This window comes from Gambusia affinis, linkage group LG02 (assembly GCF_019740435.1).
Source record: "Gambusia affinis linkage group LG02, SWU_Gaff_1.0, whole genome shotgun sequence".
NCBI classification, from domain to species: domain Eukaryota; kingdom Metazoa; phylum Chordata; class Actinopteri; order Cyprinodontiformes; family Poeciliidae; genus Gambusia; species Gambusia affinis.
Window position 1 is genome coordinate 17361271 of NC_057869.1, and position 18903 is coordinate 17380173.

Sequence of the window (18903 nt, forward strand, 5' to 3'; positions counted from 1 at the left end):
GTTTACAATTTCAAATCTAAGCTGAGACAATAAGAAATCTTTCCCACATCCTTTATATTGTTTCAGGTTTCTGCAATGATCCCCAACAATACAATCAATAGGTGAGTATGCTACCTGTCCAAGTTAATAAGCGAGCAACGTAAATGCAACTGTAACACTGTTATCTCATTTATTGGATATTACTCTTGTGGATTTTGCAGTTTTTTTCTCCCCCTGAAAGTAATTACATTTTATCAGTTAAATGGGAGTCCAGAAAACCTTCTTTGCAGTCTGTTGCATTTAGGTGTTCCATCAATAGTGTGCACATTTTACCGTCGCTCAGGGTTTATACTACTGGCTGCACTCAACATACGTTTGTTTGCCTTCTTTGAGCAATTATATGCCATAGTTAATAAGGTGGTAATTTTTATGCATTAATTTTATTAGATCGTACCTTACAACAGAATGTTACTTACCATTAAAACATGCTTTTCCTTTTCTTTCTTCTGGTAGTCTTTAATTTTCTGTTTTAAAAACAGTCATTGTTTGTTTGTCCATGTACAGACAAGGAAAAAATAGTTAATACCCTTCTGTGATAGAAATAGGCAGTTGGCCACTCCACTAGGATTCTGGGCTGCTTTGCTACTCAAGACACAGCATGTCTTGAATCTGTGCAGGTTACGAAGAAATCTCAAGACTATCAAGGCATTCTCAAGAGAAATGTGCTGCCTACCGTCAGAAAAATTGGTCTCAGCCGCAGATCATGGGCTTTCCTGCAGTATAATGACCAAAAACATATTGCTAAGGACAGTGGCTAAGAGCAAAACATTGGACTACTCTGAACTGGCCATCTATGAGCTTGGATTGAAAGCACATTGAACATTTTTGAAAGGATCTGAAACATGCCGTCTGGAAAAGATACCCTGCAAACCTGAAACAGCTGGAGTAGTTTGCCCATGAGGAGTTGGCCAAGTTACTTGTGGACAGGAGCGGGAATGTAAAATTATCAGTTACGAAAATCCTTTGATTGGAGTGCCTCAAAAGGTTATGTTACAAAATTAGCCCAAGTACCCAAGTTTGATAGATAGCACAAAGACCCTTCACCTTGCTATGATTGGCTGTTTCTGACAGGGAGCATTGAATTTCTGCAGATGGCAGTAGGACCACATCGAGGAGGCAAAGGAGCTCGATTTTTCACACAGATTAACTCTCATTTTATACTATGTTGTGAAAGTAGTAAGAAGAAAAACATGTTTTCATAAAAGTTACATTTTTCAGCTTTAAGGAGCAGTATCTCTTATCCTGAAATAAATGTGTACTGAAGAACCAGGGTGAAAAACTGTGCAGTTCACCGATTATATTTTAAATGAAGCAGACTCATATAAAGTTTAGTTTAACTCTGTGGTCAAATAGAGAGCAAACAATTGCGCCCAACCTTTTGCTTAATGTTTAAATGTTTGGGACTTTGCATCAACATTTCCACATAAAGCTCTTTCTTCTATCTGCCAACCATTTTGTGAAGAGCCACATTGTCTCCTGCAGTAAAAGATACAGAGCATAATTATTTCAAAGTGTTTTATTGTCTCCAGATTTCAAGATGGTCATTATGGCTAAACTCCTCTATATTAGCTTCATAAGACTGCAGGACATGTCGCCAAAAATTGGAGTCAGTCTCTTTGAGTGCGTCGGTAAATTTTATTGTCTATTTTCTGTTTATTTTAAAGTAAGGGTTTCTTTCCATTTTACTGTGGATTAGGTCATCCTCTTAAGTGGTTCTTACCACCATGGATGCTCCACTGGTGTTTTTCCTGGAAACTGTTTGAACTTATGGGCATGACACCCAAACATGAACCACACTTTTGCAGGTCCAACATCATTTTTTTAAAATGTTGTTTTTATGCAAGGTCACACAAGGAGACAGCACTTTTGTCATGCTGCTGGTTTTAACTGTATAGTTTATGCTACAATTTGGTGACTGCAACATTATAGACTTACTACATGGGTGTTTAAGGCATATTTTCTTTATAGAGTACAGGCAGAAAACCATGATCACAGGTTGAAATGTGGATATGAATCAAAAAGATTGATTCATATCAATCGTGGTGGTTGGGTCCAATTTAGACCTCAAGTTCAATCTCATTATAACAAAAAGGACAGGGAGCCAACCCTTTTGTACAATGCTTGTTTGCACCTAGATAGCTGGGGAATAAGTATTTGTTAAATGTTGTAAAAAATAAGTTTTGAGGTTAAAATAAATATATTTTATTCCTTTCTGTATCAGACTGTCCGTGCCATGTTGTCAGAACAACTTTCTGAATGTTTTACATAGCTTGCTTTACACAGTTAAGTGCTATCATAAATTTAAACTGCTAGAATAATGCAGCAGTTCATGTACCAGTCAGCTTCACAATTTTATGACAGGCAGAGGGAAGTATACGATCTCCTTTCTGGGAAAAAAAAAAAAAAGAAAAAAAGATGTGAGCCCTTCTGTTTTGCTTCTCATCTGTTGCAGACAAGTAGCTTACAACTTCCAGCCTCCTGACAAACCTCATTTGTCATGTGATGGAGTGCCTGAAATACTCCACTTGTGGCAGACAAACAGTGGCGCCAAGTCAATGGCCAAACTAATCTATAATGGTTTTGGTAAAAGGCAAAAGCCTGTCTGATGGGAGAAATCAGTGGTTTTAGTTTCTAATTGCTGTTGAAGTCATGTCAGAAGGAATACTTTTTATCTCTCTGAACAAAGCTGGACTTGTGTTAACCTTAAATGCATTTTTATTGGGTTTCTGGGTAGTTAAACCTTGCTATAGACTAACATTTATCTTTTCTCTTTTCAGTGCAGAATGACAGAAACTTAAATCCAAAAGTGGTTTTACAATCTGATGTGAAATGTGAAATATAAAAGATCAATATACCATAATGCAGTTTGATAACTAAAATCATTTTCTTCTGTAATTATGTTGTTTCTTATAGATATGTGTTATGTTTGACTTTTATTTATTCCTGCTTGCTATGAATTCTACAATCTCAGAGGGGACATGGTCTTTTAAGATTTTTTAGTCTTCTTAGCCTGTCCTGCACAGCTGCTCTTTAATCTGTTGTATTGTTCCTATTGTTTAAATTACAATAACAATAGAATTTATCTTAGGTGGTCTAAAACTGGCAACTTATTCAATCATAAAATACATTTAAAAATTTGTGGTATAACAAGTTTGACTATGTAACACAATATGTTGTGTGAAAAAAAAAAAAAAAACTTATATGGATAAATTAAATGAGATACCATTAGCGATTTGGTATGGATCATTGTTTATCCTAGAATTCGAAGCCCCGGAATCACACAAAACACTGGGTCTGATCTGATTGCAGCTTCTCAATCTTCTTGTAAGTTTTATTTCTAATTAGACAACCCACAATGTCGGTGAAGCTTGTATTTACAAAACCAAACTATAACATCTTCTGGCTTCTTGTTTCAGGCAAGTAGTCCGATGATCTAAGGCGCTATTCTAATATTTGTCCACCAGGTGGCGACAAACATCAAGATAAATCCAGGTGCCACAGAGAATAACTGGTTTCATATTTAGATATTGAAGGTTAGTTGTTGTACTAAGCTAAATGAGTCAAAATCTAGCAAATTTCTTTACGTCAATATTTGGGCATAAACTTAACAGGCCCAAGGTATTGAGCAGAGTGGATTACCTTTAGGACTTTTGTCCCTTTTCGCTTTCCTTAGTCATCCACCGGCGGAAAAGTTTGCTTGATGAGCAACGTACTGAACTAAAATGTTTACTTATAAGAGGTAAGAGCATTTTGGTGAATTTTATAAGAAGCAGCTGCCACTGAAAAAAAACTTATTCCGTATGTGTGTCACTTTTGTTCCAATTAGTTTTTAGTCTTACTTAAAAAAAGCTAAAATCATCCGGGAGTGTTCACATTCCGTCTCCATGGTAACTATAGGGAATGACCTCCTAACATAAAACTAAGGCGTTTAGACTGTTTTTTGTCAAAAATAATAGTAGCTATGAGTCGGAGCCTTTTATTCTAACGACACAAAAAACCGGACGGCAGTGATGTTTGATTAATAACCTCTTTTCAGTTGTTCTCATTTTATTAAACTAATCATACAATGTTTACTACTAGCTAGCTCAAGCTGTTTTTGGCATTATGTTATGTATTCTGCTAAAAAAACCAAACAAACATTTTTAAGTGACAGAAAACACTTAAACGGCCCCAAAATATTTCCACAAGGTGTTACTTCACATGTAAATGTCTCCTCAGAGTTTTTGAAGACCTATATTATTTTTGTCCATTCGTAAAACTGATCATTTGAGTTAGTAGGACAACGTCTGTGGCGCATTGCAGTCTTATTTACGGACTGTGTTTTCCTTCAAGTTACCTTTGGAAATGAATTTGATTTGCTCTTGTTTCTGCAGTGGCCTAAATTTTTTACTTTTTTTTTACCCGTCTCTTCTCCTCGCTTCCCAAGGCTGAGCCCAGCAAGGGCAGAGATTAGCTTTAACCAGGATTAAACCAATGAGGAAAATTTGAATTTGTTGGCCCTTATCTTCTAGCAACATGTGGAGTGCCCTAAGCGAATGGCAGAATTTGATCTTTTGCTTCCCAATAGCAAAGCATGTGTTTTTTTCCCCCCCAGTAGACACTTATCATACTTGACCGTTGAAGACAGGGGGGGCTTTTAAATGGTTTGTTTATAAGGAAACAACATGCACTTGTTTGCTGAATCAGAATTACAGCTTAACCCCTTGACATCCTTCTAATAGGAGCCTAAAAACAGTGCAGTGGTGCTATTTGTCTGAGAAGTTAGTTGATCCCACAACTGAAAGGTTAAGAAATGACTAACAGATATACTTTTTTATTTGTTTAGTTTTTATTAGACATGCCTACCATATAGTTTAAAACATTTGGATACAAGTATATACAGAAAATCACAGTGCTTTGCAACCTATTCTCATACCTTTGACTTTGTTTTATATTTTGCCACTGTACAATCACAAACTTTCTGGTATTTTACTGGGTTTTAATGTAAAATAAGGTAGTATAGTTGTTAAGTAGAAGCAATAGTATCCATCCGTCCATCCATCCACTGCTCCAGGAGGGAACCCCAGACATTCAAACAAGAAAAAAAGTTTATTTGAAACTCCTGTACAGTTCTATTTGTATTTTCCATTTTTATGCATTTTTACACCAATACTCATTACCAAAACACTGATATGGCAGAGAATGTTTAGATGATTTCCTAAAATCCAGCGCAAACAACTGCCCTCCAAAGTCATATCATTTGTAGGCACTGTCTACAAATGACTGCATTTCACTAATCTCAGTAAAAATATGGTTGCTCTGTGAAGGCCTCTGGGGTGTTAGAGACTGCGCAGAGGAACACAGAAGAAAAGTCAGTAGTATAGTTATGGAGACGTTAAAGCAGGGTCAGGTTTTAAAGGATAGAGCCAAGTTTTGAATAACTTATGGACCAATTTTTAATCCATTATCTCAAAATTTAATGAATATAACATAACTCCAAACTGCTCACCAGAACTACAATGCTGGGCAAGAAAATCAGTAATCAGAAAAGCAGCGTAGATTAAAGATCTACTGCTCAGGTACCGGTAGATGAATCTGACAACAGGTTAACTGTTACATTTGCACACCACAAATCTGGTCTTTTTTTTTAAAGGTGGCGAGAAGAGAACAAAATTACACTTCAAAGCTTGAAAGTGTGCAGAAAAATTAACACTTCACCTAACACCAAACGTCCTCCATGATTGAAGACAATATTGACGGCATTATACAATGGCCATGGTTTTATTCAGAAGGGACTGAAGAAACTGATTAGATCCTGAAATAAAACCTGTTAGAGGCTGAAAAAGAACTGAGAGTGGTCTGAAAATGCTATATTACTGTATGACAATATTTTTCTGATTTTATCCTAAAGAATCTCCTCTATTGTTTCTCAGCTGTCAATTACAATATACTCCTACAGCTCTTTAGTGAGTCAGTTGGCAGCTTTAATGCCTTAATCCTGATGTGTTATTGGTATATCATATTTAGCCCACAAGCTCTGATAATCTTGCTGCATAATATTAGGTTTCCCTCCAGAATTTATTGAAGTAGATGGGACATTTGCATTCTAAACATGCAATTTCTTGCCTCATCAGGTAACGTAATTCCACGCTTCATTAGGACTGTGAAGTTTATCATTAGTCATAAAAGCCAAGCTGTCAATAAATGATTAAGTTTCACATGAGTCAAATATAATATTAGGGCTTGAATAAAATAGATAATAGAGCATATTTTGATTACATCTGCAGCAATTTAGTTTTTGTTTGATTTTCCAGGAAATATTTTTGTAGCTTTGTGTTACAACAGGAAAATATTACGTATCTTTAATCCTCACGGTCTTCATAGGAAGCAAACTTCAAAACAATAATTTAAATGTATTTTATGCAAAGAGTAGCTACTTTTTAACGGCCTTTTTAATGTATATCTTACCTGTAGTCTTGCATACCTCAACAGATTAATTCATAGCGTTGGTACAATGTTCCTTTAATGCAAAGTATCACACAACAAAACAGGAAAGATTTTATTAAATAAATAATAAAAAAATAAACATTTTCAGAAATACAAATAAACACTGATAAAAAAAAAAAAATCACAGAAATAAATTTGTTGTGACATTTTGATTTCATTGGCACCAACCATTATAACATTTGTCAAAGAGGGGGTTTTATGTGAAATCAACTCTATATCATGTTATAATGTTACTCCCTCATCAAAAACATACCTGGAGTCTTGCTTTGATTCTTCCATGCCTGTTTGAGGAATCCTTGAATCTTCTGTAGCAGCTATTTGGAGGTGCCTAACCTCTTGCTCCCACAAAGTTCCTTTCAGCTGCACTATCCAGCTCAGCTTCCGTCTCAGAAACCACCCGTCCCCCGTACCTCCCTCACCTAGCTGTCCCAAATTAGTGGCAGCTCCTCATACAAAATACTTTACTGTTCGACATTACAAAGAACGGCATAATGGCCAAATCTTAATGTCATGTAGAAAGCAGGAGCTTCTTAAAGAGACAAAAGCCTAATTTTAAGATGTCAAATTTCTTTTAAGTTACTGGTGATATATGCAGCATTTCTTTAACAACTGAAGGCACAATAGTTACTTGACACTATGTGCCTCGAAAGTCCATTATATGTTGCTACAAAATCTTGTAAAATTTGTCAAAGCGCATAGATCCTTTTTTGTTCTAAACCCTGTAACTGCATCAGATTTCCTACAAGAACTATACCGTATGGACTAGCACCCATATGGGGCACAGCCGTTCACTCTACAACAATCCATTGGCAATGAGAAATGTATGGTTTGACTTTGGCTTTCAGAGTCCCTGTTGGAGTGTTACTGACTCTGAGGGTGTGAGGCAGGATAAATATACATTACCTTCAGCAAATGAAACACAAGCAGACCTGAAGAGAGAAAACTCACAAAAATGAGAGTCATCTGTTCCTTGTGATCATGGTTTATTTTGTTGGAAAATATATTTAGTTTGTGTGAAAATCATTAAAGTACTTGCGATTTGCAGCCATTGTGCATGTTCATTTTGTGCTAATGAAAGAAAGGTGGAAATTTCTTCCTTAAATGATGGAGAGGTAAGGGAAGTATGGTCTTGACCTGTGATGGTCTGTCGGCTCTAATTACTTCCTGTTGAAACTGGAGATGAGGTGAACACAGTGTAAAAGGTTGACAGCACTGTGTGTCTCCTGGGCTTAAGGTGTGTACTCGTGTTTACTTGTCTCTAATTGTGAGTGAGAGTGAAAGCAAACTATTGTGGTTTAAATGTTTTACTTATCTTTGTCATCTATGTCATCAATATATGACCTAGTTCTGCAGCTTTTTAAATAGGCTCATTTTCTTTTTACGTAAATGACAGAAAGAAGGGGCACACAAAGAATTTGTCAGTGCTGACTTAATGAAGTGAAACAAGGTCCTTGGATTTGGTCCTTCTGGGAGTGTTTTAAATCTCACAATATGAGTACAAAGTGCATTCTTAATGGGAAGCATTTAGGTCCACATGTGGCACTGGGGCATAGTTCTTAACCATGACTGTTGAGTGGTCTAAATCCCACTTGTACATTAGGCAATCTGGTCATCCAAAGTGCTCTTTTGTTGAAGCCTTGCATATCACTGATCGTGTCTTTGTTTCTTCATTAACAATTCTTTAGTGTTTCTTTTACCAACTTTACTTTAACAGTGTGAAAACGTTTATCTTTGCAGGGTACTTGCGTTCTTTATAGATGATAGTCCACTGGATTTCTGTCTTTTACTCCAAATCATGACAGATAGAATAAAAAAAAAGCTGTTCTGGTCAGTATGATTTTTTGATGATGGTTAAGTGTAAGCGTTCTTGCATATGTTGCACGTTCATGCTGATATTATACACAAGAACAACAAAAAAGTTAAGTAAGTAATTAGTTTTGCATTTTTAACCTGTAGTTTGAGCTGTGGCTACTGGGAGACAGGTCTGAAGATTGCAGCTAGGCACTGGAGACTTAAAGCAATTTGTGACCCCTTTTAACGTCCAACTTCTCACCCCAAGTTGACCTTGGTGTCCCATTTTCTTTGCATCGGAGATTAGAGGGGCAAGGATCAGACACCTCTGTCTCAGAAGAGACCTGAGACACCCAAGACCCTGCTGGAGTCACTTCGGTTTCTCAGTGATACACTCATCACATGCCTCTGTCTTCCACAAATGAGCTCTGATTGAGATGATTGGAATTTCCAGAGGCTGTCACAATCATTTTGATTGGAAAATAGACATAAAATAATGGGAGAGACAGGCCTGTTATGAGAGCCCTGTCAGGGCTAAAATAATGCGTCGGAGTGAGGAGGTTAAAGACACTGCTTCCTTGTTAATAATTAATTGCTGTGCGTGTGGTGGATCCACTTCATCGCTCCTAGTAGTCACTTGATAATTGCTTTACATTTAATTTGGCTTCAGAGACTGTTTTTCAAGCTGGCTAAATTGTGCTTAAAGTGAATATAGGCTTAAGCAGAGGCAACAGTCAGGTTTTCAGAGAAACGAAGACTAAAGATGCTGTTTCCTGTATGTTGTCCAGTCATGCTGCTGTTGGCTTTTGGTTAAATTTGAAAACACAATTATTTAAACAGTTATGCATTGTGTTTGGAAAAAAGCATTAAATTTAGTCTTTTGAACATAACATTTTACTTCATACCTTCTTGTTTTTTTTAAATGTAGGATATAAGCAGATGTTATTAAGGAAGGCATGAAGCATTGGTCGACAGCGACCCCTGGTGCTACATCTGACAGGGAGGTTCCTGTTATACGCCTCCAATCGGATGCAGAACTATGGGTAAGGAAAGTTTCTGTTTAGAAGTCTTAATGACATGGTAAGAGCTGCATGATATCTGGGAAAAATGTGTCATGTGATATTGTAGGCCACATTGCAGTGACAATATGATTTTTGAAGCCTTTGTGCTTTGAGTCCTTTGCAAACATAAACCTTTGATAACTGGGAGTTTAACCAGGTACTGAAAGAAAATTAAATTAGTTATTTTAATTTCAGCAAAATCTTTTTATTGAAAACGTGCCTCTGTCTCCAGCTGCTGCAATGTATTTTCTTTTTGACTTTTGCAGAATATCTCATTTTGCTGCATTAAACAATAAATATTACTAAACATATTTCTGGTTATTTAGTGCATGAATGTATGGTATGAAAAAGGAATATTTATTACGAGCATATTAGCTTTTACAGTACTGATATTTCATGCACTGATACCGCAATGATGATAAATGTGTGACATATTGTGTGGCTCTAATGGTTGTGTGTGTTTGTGTCACTGAAACAATTAACTCAAATTGCTCCAGAAGAAGTTCAATCTCTACTTTTCTTTAGCCAAGGCCACTTTCTTTGGGGAATTTGACCGCTCTGTTTGCCACATGCAAAGCAGCCAGTGCTCAGTCTTGCATGCACAAAGATAATAATCAAGTTAATTAGACCTGAGATTGAATGAACTGCAGCAGCAACTTAATCATTTGTGAGTTGATTAAAATTGCTACATTCTGCAGCCCTAGAAACTAGAAATATGGCATGTTTTTTTTTTTGGATCACCTCAAATTAGGCCATGCATCAAAGTTAAGGTGAAAGTGTTTGGTTTGCAGAGTCCTAATCACAGACTGAGCCATTGACAGTTTGCTACAAATGCATTAATGTTTTCCTTTTTTTTATTCCACTCAGAAAATTTATGAATTTGGAAAGACATTGGGTCAAGGAAGTTTTGGAATTGTTTATGAAGCCACTCACATCGCGACACAAACACAATGGGCAATAAAGGAGGTTCGCAAACCAGCGGTGAGATACACTTGTTAGAGAAGCCCATGTAACAAGAGCAATCAATTCTTCTATACTTTTTTATTCTGCCACAACTTTTGTCACAGGCAGGAAGTTCAAAGTTTAAGATGTTGGATAACGAAATAAACATCCTCAAGCAAGTAAACCATGCTCACATAATACATCTTGAAGTAACCTACAATACACCTACGGTAATGATTGCTTTTCCTTGGGTCTCGATCTCAACATAAATTCTCATCAAAAGTACGATTGATAATACTTATCTTTTACTACTAAGTCTTACTGAACTGAAATGACCCTGTTTTCCATTTTGTTCCCAGAAGATTTGTCTGGTCACTGAGCTCTGCAGAGGAGGCACCTTGAAGCAGCAGCTCCATCAAAAAAAATTCTTTACAGAGGATGAAACGAGAAAAATTATATATTATTTAGCTGATGCAGTCGTCTACCTTCATAAAAGAGGTGATGTATATTTTGCAGACTAGCAGTAGTGTGTGAATGTAGTTTATGGGCAAGGCTTAGACAGATAATGTAATAGACAGAAAATGTAAAGTGTATTTTGAGCATGCCATTTGTTTAGTTGGTATCTTTATATTCGAAAACCACCAGAAATATAAGAAACTAGTCCTTATAGCAAACAACAATAATCAGTCAAATATTAAATAAAGTAGTTGAGAAGGCTACCTCATTATCTCAAGAATTAAACCAACAGCCACAAGTCTATCAATAGTCAATTTGAAAGGTTCAGGTCCAAGATGGTTCTGTTAAGACAGTGAGCTCTAACAACATATTGTATAGAAAATAAATTACCGTATAAGAAGTACTTATTATGTTGATTAATGAAAATGTCTTGCTTCTGTTTACATGTAGAGATCATTTGTTCCTCATTAAGAAAGGCTTGAGAATTAGTGTCTTTAGCCATGTGACATAATATTGCAAAAAGAAAAGAAAATGTTTTACCTTATGATTAAATCTTTGTGTTGTTGTAAGTGACTACTTGCTATTCTCCTGATCCCTGTTCCTTGTCTGCATGGCTGACTTTTCTCACCTTCACTGATATTTGTACTTATGTTTGTTGGTAGCTTTGAACCAAATCCCTTATTTGCGAACAACTTATCAAAGTTTCGAATATTCTTAAGTGTTGATTTGGTTTTCTCTGATTTTTAAGCTAATTCAGAACTCGTCACATCTACCATCTTTGTATTAAAAATATTGTTCTCATTCATTAACTTTATAAATAATAAATTTTCACATACACCAACTAAAGTGTAGCCGTCTCAAAGCAATTCAGAAAGTGGTGAAAAATATTCATCAAAGGACTTACAAGTGATTATATTTTTTTCTTTTTTACATGTTTTTTGTATTTATTATTCATGCTAAGTATTTGCATTAGAGTGATACAATAAGTAAATAAGGTTAACATTTAATAAAAAGAGGTTTCCTCTTTCTAATCTTTAGTTTTTCTTTGCAGATATAGTGCATCGAGACCTGAAACTTGAAAACATTCTTGTGAAGAATTCTCTTGATGATAATGAAGACAGGTTTGACATTAAGGTAAAGTTGTGATATAAACATGTAATTAAATGTTTCATCCTTTCTCTCCACGAATTTAAAGAAAGCCTCATTAAGACCCATTTTATTTAATGAATCTTAATCCCAGTAAAAGCCTGATTTAATGTCTTTTTTTGATACCCATATTCTCGCAAAGATTAAGTTGTTTCCCAGCACATAATCATCAAATAACATTGTTCTGTCTGAACTCATAAAACATAGAGTTGATAACAAAGGCAAAGAGGAGGTGGTTTCTTAGTCTATTTTTTTCTGCTCAAGTACATAATTATAAACACATTAAGAATAGGAATTGTGTCTTAGTGTATTTTATTTGTAAGTTCTGCATGCTGTAGTACCAAAACAGGAGACCTGAGACATTTATTGAAAGTCTTTTTCTTAAGTGCTGTTGTGCACCTAGGTGGCAGACTTCGGACTGTCAGTGAAGGCAGACGGTGTTGGGATTAGGAAGGTATTGACGGATGCCTGTGGGACTCTTCTCTATATGGGTATCCTCTCAATAAGTAATATTTACCATATTATGTTCCATAAATTAAGTTGAAATTCACAACCACTGCTGAAGACTTTTTTGCAAAGTTGTTTGGATGATACTGAAACAAAGTCATATTTTTTAATTTACTTGTATTTGGATATTTGCAAGTATATATGCAAATATATACTTTTGCATATATTTGCAAAAGTATATATAAATTAGTAGCAAAAGTGTATATAAATAAATTATCCGATAATTTATTTACAATGAATTTATCGAAATTTCATATTTTGAGAAATTGGCTCGAAATAATTTTTCTTTGGATTTCCACCTATTTGTGTCCAGACAGGACTTACAGGAGTTGTTCGCCTACTTCATAAACTAAGTTGTAGGCTTTGAACTTTGTAATCATTTATTACAAGCGTTATAGCAGATACTAGTCTGTTCCAGGCTGACTGTGAATGTCAGGATAAAACATAAAACACTCAAATTTTTAAGGAAATCAAAGAGACGTCGGACAAAGTGTACAAATTTCACCACATTCTAGTGGTGCTTTGAATTTCATCTGATTTGTCAAATTCTGAAATTCGGTTGTAGTTTCACCACATCACGGTGGCTGTTCAAACGTCTAGAACTACAGCTTTGTATGTTTTCTAGAAGCAGCTTCAAAGGATCATTACTACTCAGAAGTGTTTTAACGTGTATGTTTTGGTCCCAAGGTTTCTGTAACTGAAAAAAAAAAGCCATTCGTGTGTGATTTTCAGCCCCTGAAATGATGAGTGGCCGCGGTTACAGCCATTGGTGTGATGTTTGGAGCATCGGAGTCATTATGTTTATGCTGTAAGTAGGCACACTTCAACTACTTCCTAATCACCTTGATTTAGAAGTAGACATGACTGAAATGTGTCTCCATGTAGGCTTTGTGGAGAGCCTCCATTTCATTCCAAATCAAAGGAGAGACTGCTCAAGAAAATTATGCGCAAGGAAGTACAATTTACTCAACCCATATGGGCCACAGTTAGTGATGGAGGTGAATTTTTTTCTTTAACCTCACTGTTAACAAAGGTTAAACAATTCCCACTTTAGCCAACTGGTTTCTGTCTCAACAGGAAAATATCTCTTGACTTGCCTTCTAAAGGCTGACCCTGCTTACCGCATGTCTGCTCATCAACTGCTAGATCATCCCTGGATTACAGTAGGGCACCGGCTCCTCTTCCGCATTTCTGAACTTTAAGTGACCCACACAAAGAGGTCTCATGGGAGACGTTTCCAACAGGGTGATACAACTGTGCCTGTGGGCCCGAGCAACGTGTTGGAGATGATGAATCGCTATGTGGAAAACGAAGGTAATAATGAAGATGAATTCAAATGTTGTTCTTTCCAAGCTATGATCAAAATCTTCCAGTGACTGACATTAGGTAAATGTTGTTGAATGGAACAGAATGGACAAAACATGCATATTGGTGTATTTCTAGTGTGTGGAAGGTGAAATAATCCTGGAGCACAGTTAATTTAGAAGGCTTCATAAGTGTTAAGCAATCAGCAGAGCATAAATTCTCAAATTCATAATCAGAAATTTCAGTCAAATCCTTAAGTTCACCTTTAATAACATGAAACATTTTGTTAGGGTTAGACACAGAGTTGAACTAGATCCTTCTGTGGATTTGTATTTTTCCTTTTTTTATAAGAATGATAACGATTAAAATCTTGAAAAATGTCATAGCACAAATTATGACTGATTTGCTTGGCTATATGTACAGTTAAAAAGCTGAGCTTACTACTTGCTCAAATAAAATATGAAATGTAACTATCATATAAATATACAGGAAACTTTTATGTTCTCAAATAGCTGGGTATGAAAATTACACTGCAAAAACACAAAATTATTAGTATTTCTGGTCTAGTTTCTAGTGCAGATACCTTAGTACACTTGACATAAGGCAAAACTAACTTACAATAAACTTTCTATCAATACATAAGAGTTTGTTTGAAGTCAGTAATTTCTTTATATTTATAAAATGTACTAGTTCCACTGGCAGATTACAACATCTGCCAGTGGAACTAGTACTTTTGACCAGTATTAAGGATTCATCCTTAATATTTATTTACGGAAAACAAGCTCATATATCTTGCTGGAAAGTTACTTACAAGTCAGTTTTATCTAAGTGTAGTAAGATATTTTTACTAAAAACTATACCAAAGATACTTGATAAGATTTTGTGTTTTTGCAGTGTAGGTGTGCTATTGCTGATTAATATCTTTTTCAGAAGAAGGAAGTGAGACTGAGAATGAGTCTTTGTCCACCTCTTCGGAGGATGCTGAAGAGCCATGCCTGGACATTATCCGCTTGCCCCAAAAGAAAGGCAGCGTTTGTGAGTCCACAAAGGTTGCAGAAGCAAAGGTTTCCCCTGAGAGAAGCACCTCCAGACCATCTACATCTACCAAGCTGGTACTGTTTGTCTGTTTAACACAACTCTGCTACACTGTCCATCTACAAAACCTCTGATGTGTTCAGGGGCTGTTTGTGGTAGCTAATGTTATTTCTACAGTGCTTTGCAAAGTATTCTTACCTCTTATACTCTTTTAGATTAGATTTGGGATTTTATGTAATAAACCAGGGGTCGGCAAACCTACATGTTGAAAGAGCCATTTTACATAAAGTTTATAATAATTTTGTAACTCGGAAAATCTGCTCCAAAATGCAGTTTGCATAACGACCGCTCTTTGTAAACAATCACTGTTAATTGTGTGATTGAAAAAACAACAAAACGAAAGTGCATAACGTGCCCCTTATCTGGGCAACAAACGGAGTGCAATAAAACACAACCTGCAGTTATAAAATAAAACAGCAACCATTTGAAAAGGTAACTATATAAAATTAAATTAATACAGTTTAAGTTTGATTTCTGTGCGAATGCCAAGCAAGTCAGTGCAAAGGCAAAACATAGCAGCATCCTCTTCTCTTTTGACACGCAACCATCCTTGGACCTGGGCAACGAAACACAGTAATATCGCTAAGTGTCATTCTAAATATATACTTACAAAAATCACTAATCAATTTATAAAAACAACTACTTTGTTACTAAATATGGCAGGATTGTGTTCTTATGTGTTTAATGTGACTTCTGTTTACGGAAATCACTGGACAGCTTCTCAACATCGGGCATGTAAGACGTAACTTTAATCTAGAGGCGGCAGCTAATGCAGCGCCTTCCCTGGAAATGTCTTTCCACGTTACTAGCCCTGTGTGGTGTGTCCCTTGGTCTCCAGGATGCAAATTGTTCACTAATGTTCTCTAGCAAAGCTTTTGGGCCTTCACAAAATACCTTTACTTCTACCGAGACTCAATTTTGCTGTGGTTCACCTTCACCTTCTTAGTGACTACAGCTTCTTAGTTGCCCCTTATTTTTTTAGGGTTATACCTACGGTGGAGGATAAACGACTAAGTGCAAGAGTTCTTTTATTGGTTAAAAATGTTTGAAAGCCTAGTGTCCCATTAAAATAAATGTAATTTAATGGTTGTACAATGTTAAAGTCCATCCATCCATTCATCCATCGTGGGTCACAGGGGGACTGGTGCCTATCTCCAGTCATCATTGGCTGAGAGGCGGGGAAAACCCTGGACAGGTCGCCAATCCGTCACAGGGCAACACAAACACACACACACACACACACACACACACACACACGCGCACGCACACACACACACACACGCACACACACACACACACACACACACACACATACACACAACAAAAATAACATGCATACTCACATCTAAGAACAATTTAGAGAGACCAACTAGCAGTCATGTTTTGTACTTTGGGCGAACAAACACATGCACAGGCAGAACGTGCAAACTCTATATAGAAAGACCCCAAGCCGGGATTCAAACCCAGGCAACAGAGCTAACAGCTGCTCCTCACTTGGCAGCCCTGGATATCAGTGTGTTTAAGGGATATGAATACTTTTGTGAGGCATTATAATTTACCTTGATAGCTCTGAGACAACAGCACCACCGCACACTCCAAAGGTTTATTGAACTGCCAGATCCTTTCAGTTCAGTTTCTATTTAAGTCTTCACTGTTACATTCTTACATATTTGACTTTTAGCTTGAAACTGCCAATATCTTCTGATATGTAGCTGTCCTCTGCGACAGACTGGCGACCTGTCCAGGGTGAACCCCGCCTCTCGCCCGGGACGCAGCTGGAGATAGGCACCAGCAACCCTCCCGACCCCATTTAGGGAAGAAGGGTGTAAAGAAAATGGATGGATGGATGGATGGAGCTGTCCTCATTTTCTTTATTTTTTCAGATTGCATTTGACACCGAATCACCACTAGATGGTGCCAGATTTTCCTCTTAAAAAGATGTTGTTAAAAGTAGACTTTTAGTTGTTTTATGTTGATGTCTGAGCTGTCTGAGATGAATATGTATCTGATTTTTACAGCATCGTAGTAGAAAAAGTTCAACCCAGCTGAGTGCAGTATCGCAAAAATCTTCAGACAAGATGGATACACCACTGAAGTCGATCAGTCAGTCAACAAAGTCAGAGGAGCGGGGACATTCTTCTAGCCGTAAAACAGAAACACCTCTGTCACATGGCAAAGCAAAAAAGCAACACAGAAAAAAAAAGAAAATAAAGGATAAATCCAACTCATCAGAGCCAAAAAGCAAAACGCCAGATAAAAAAGAAATAAAGGGGAAAAAATAAGTTGTATCAATCATATGAGAAGATGTAGAAGAGAATTGTAGTGTTTTGATAATTTTAATATTTATTTATTTTTGTTTTTTATTTTTGGTTTTAGCAGATGTGGTGCTACCCCAACTGTGCTGGCTGGGGAGGAAGCAGAGGCTGTAGTGTCAAAGGAACGGGCCTCACATGTAATGTGGCAATAGTTCAATATGCCCAAACCCATTGCACTTTGGGTGTGCAGCCTAAGCAGTGCTACCTTGTGCCAATGCAAAGGCTCTACTCTGAGCTGTTTTTCCAGCTAGATAAAAGTAAAATCATCAGACAGGTAAAACATGGTATTTTTTTTAAGAGAAGTTAACAAGGGAGAATGAATACTTTCTTATCAGGGTCTCTCAATACAGTTACTTTACAGAAAAATAGATTCAGTGAAAGAAAGTTACCTTGGAAACTTACACAAAGTGAATGCAGTAGTCATCGGTTTATTGCTGCTAGCCAATAATATAAATGTTATCTTTTTTCTTTTATTCTGCTAATATTTTCCTTTTTACATTGTATTCTTGTCTTGTTTCACTGCTACAAATTTGGCACTAGGCTAAATGTAGTGTGTGAATTTTATTTTACATATGTGCATGCTACTGTGGCACATGTACACATCCAGGGTTTGATTTGTGTTTTAAGAATTACATATTTGACTGCAGAGACACCAAAACAAGAATACAAACGATTAGTTTGGATATCATTTCACAACACCGAACTAAGCAAAAGGGATTTTGCTCCCTTTGTGCTCTGACCTCTCAATCCCAAAGCGTTGCATATGCAGTGACTGCGCCCACTCAGTGTCAAAACAGAGAAACTGTCACACAGGCTGGTTACGCTCCATCTAAATGCAGAGGATTGGGACTGAGGGCAGCCACGGGTCTAATCTCGTTTGGAGGCCACTGAAAGCAGCAGCAGCTACTTTGAGGGCACTGCCATTCAAGCACAGGTTTTTTTTCCCCCCGCTGTAGAGAGAATAATCCCCAGCACAGATACAACATTAACGTATCCAAGCATAACACACAGAGGGTGAATTTCAAATCCACCCATTTGCATCTTGAAGTGAATGAGTGCCAACAATGGGCCCGTGTTCCTCCACAGGCTTTATGTTTTAGTGCACATGTGAGAACGTAGCCTGATCAGTTTTATATTTATGTTTTTAGGACACAAGCGATTGTTGATAAAAGCTGCTTGCCAAAAAAAAAATAAATAAAGGACTGCTCTGCTACTGCAGAATTACTGACACGCTGAATGTCTCTGGTTTACTCAGATTGCTATAAAACAGCAGATGAAGCAGTAGTTAGTTGCTGAATTCATTAATTTGAGCTGTACCTAAAGCTACCTAATTTTCAGCATGAGGATGTGTAATTAGAATTGAGTGCTTGAGCCACTGCCCATTAAAAAATGTGATTTCCATGTAATCTGTCTCTAATTAATATGTTGTATGCTTATACCTCGACGGTCCTTGTAGTTAAAATAAAATTGTTAAGACGTGACTCCTGTCGAGTGCTGTCTTGTAATTTTGTTTTTAAATAATTTGAGAATTTAACAAAAAGCACACAAATAATGGTTTGTGTAGTTAGTTAAACATACTTCACATTTGCATAAAATCTATTTACATAGTTGCTTGTTGGGCCAGTTGTGTTCTAGTGGAGATGGCATTTCTCTACATGCTCACCATTTTCTTGTCCTATATTAATTAAGTTTTTTTTTGTTTTTTTTTCAAAGCAAAATGTCCATGCAACAAATCCAAACAATACTTGTGTGTGTATGTG

At 36.7% G+C, this 18903-nt stretch overlaps 1 protein-coding gene across 3 annotated transcripts; it reads left to right on the forward strand.

Annotated features, from left to right (window-relative positions):
• Nucleotides 1-3554: 3554 nt before the first annotated feature.
• Nucleotides 3555-18617, forward strand: stk33 (serine/threonine kinase 33). 3 transcript variants are annotated; one of them, XM_044099789.1, is made up of 14 exons: nucleotides 3555-3572; nucleotides 3713-3778; nucleotides 9245-9359; nucleotides 10245-10358; nucleotides 10445-10549; nucleotides 10679-10817; nucleotides 11827-11909; nucleotides 12325-12412; nucleotides 13161-13236; nucleotides 13314-13426; nucleotides 13506-13591; nucleotides 13673-13742; nucleotides 14664-14845; nucleotides 16847-18617. In XM_044099789.1, exons 3-14 carry the CDS (start codon nucleotides 9273-9275, stop codon nucleotides 17108-17110), a joined length of 1407 nt encoding a protein of 468 aa, XP_043955724.1. In that variant the 5' UTR covers nucleotides 3555-3572; nucleotides 3713-3778; nucleotides 9245-9272; the 3' UTR covers nucleotides 17111-18617. The 3 variants fall into 3 exon arrangements, with proteins under 3 accessions (XP_043955724.1, XP_043955741.1, XP_043955732.1); XM_044099806.1 differs by lacking the exon at nucleotides 3555-3572 and having other exon boundaries at nucleotides 3579-3778; nucleotides 14667-14845; XM_044099797.1 differs by lacking the exon at nucleotides 3555-3572 and having other exon boundaries at nucleotides 3579-3778; nucleotides 10682-10817.
• The last annotated feature ends 286 nt before the right edge of the window (nucleotides 18618-18903 follow it).

Bases quoted from the DNA above. Each gene is read 5' to 3' on its own strand.
- stk33 (XM_044099789.1), top strand. From the start codon at position 9,273: ATGAAGCATTGGTCGACAGCGACCCCTGGTGCTACATCTGACAGGGAG. The intron at 10,359-10,444 runs GTGAGATACACT...CTTTTGTCACAG, and splicing joins AGGAGGTTCGCAAACCAGCG to GCAGGAAGTTCAAAGTTTAA. The intron at 13,592-13,672 runs GTAGGGCACCGG...CGTTTCCAACAG, and splicing joins TAGATCATCCCTGGATTACA to GGTGATACAACTGTGCCTGT.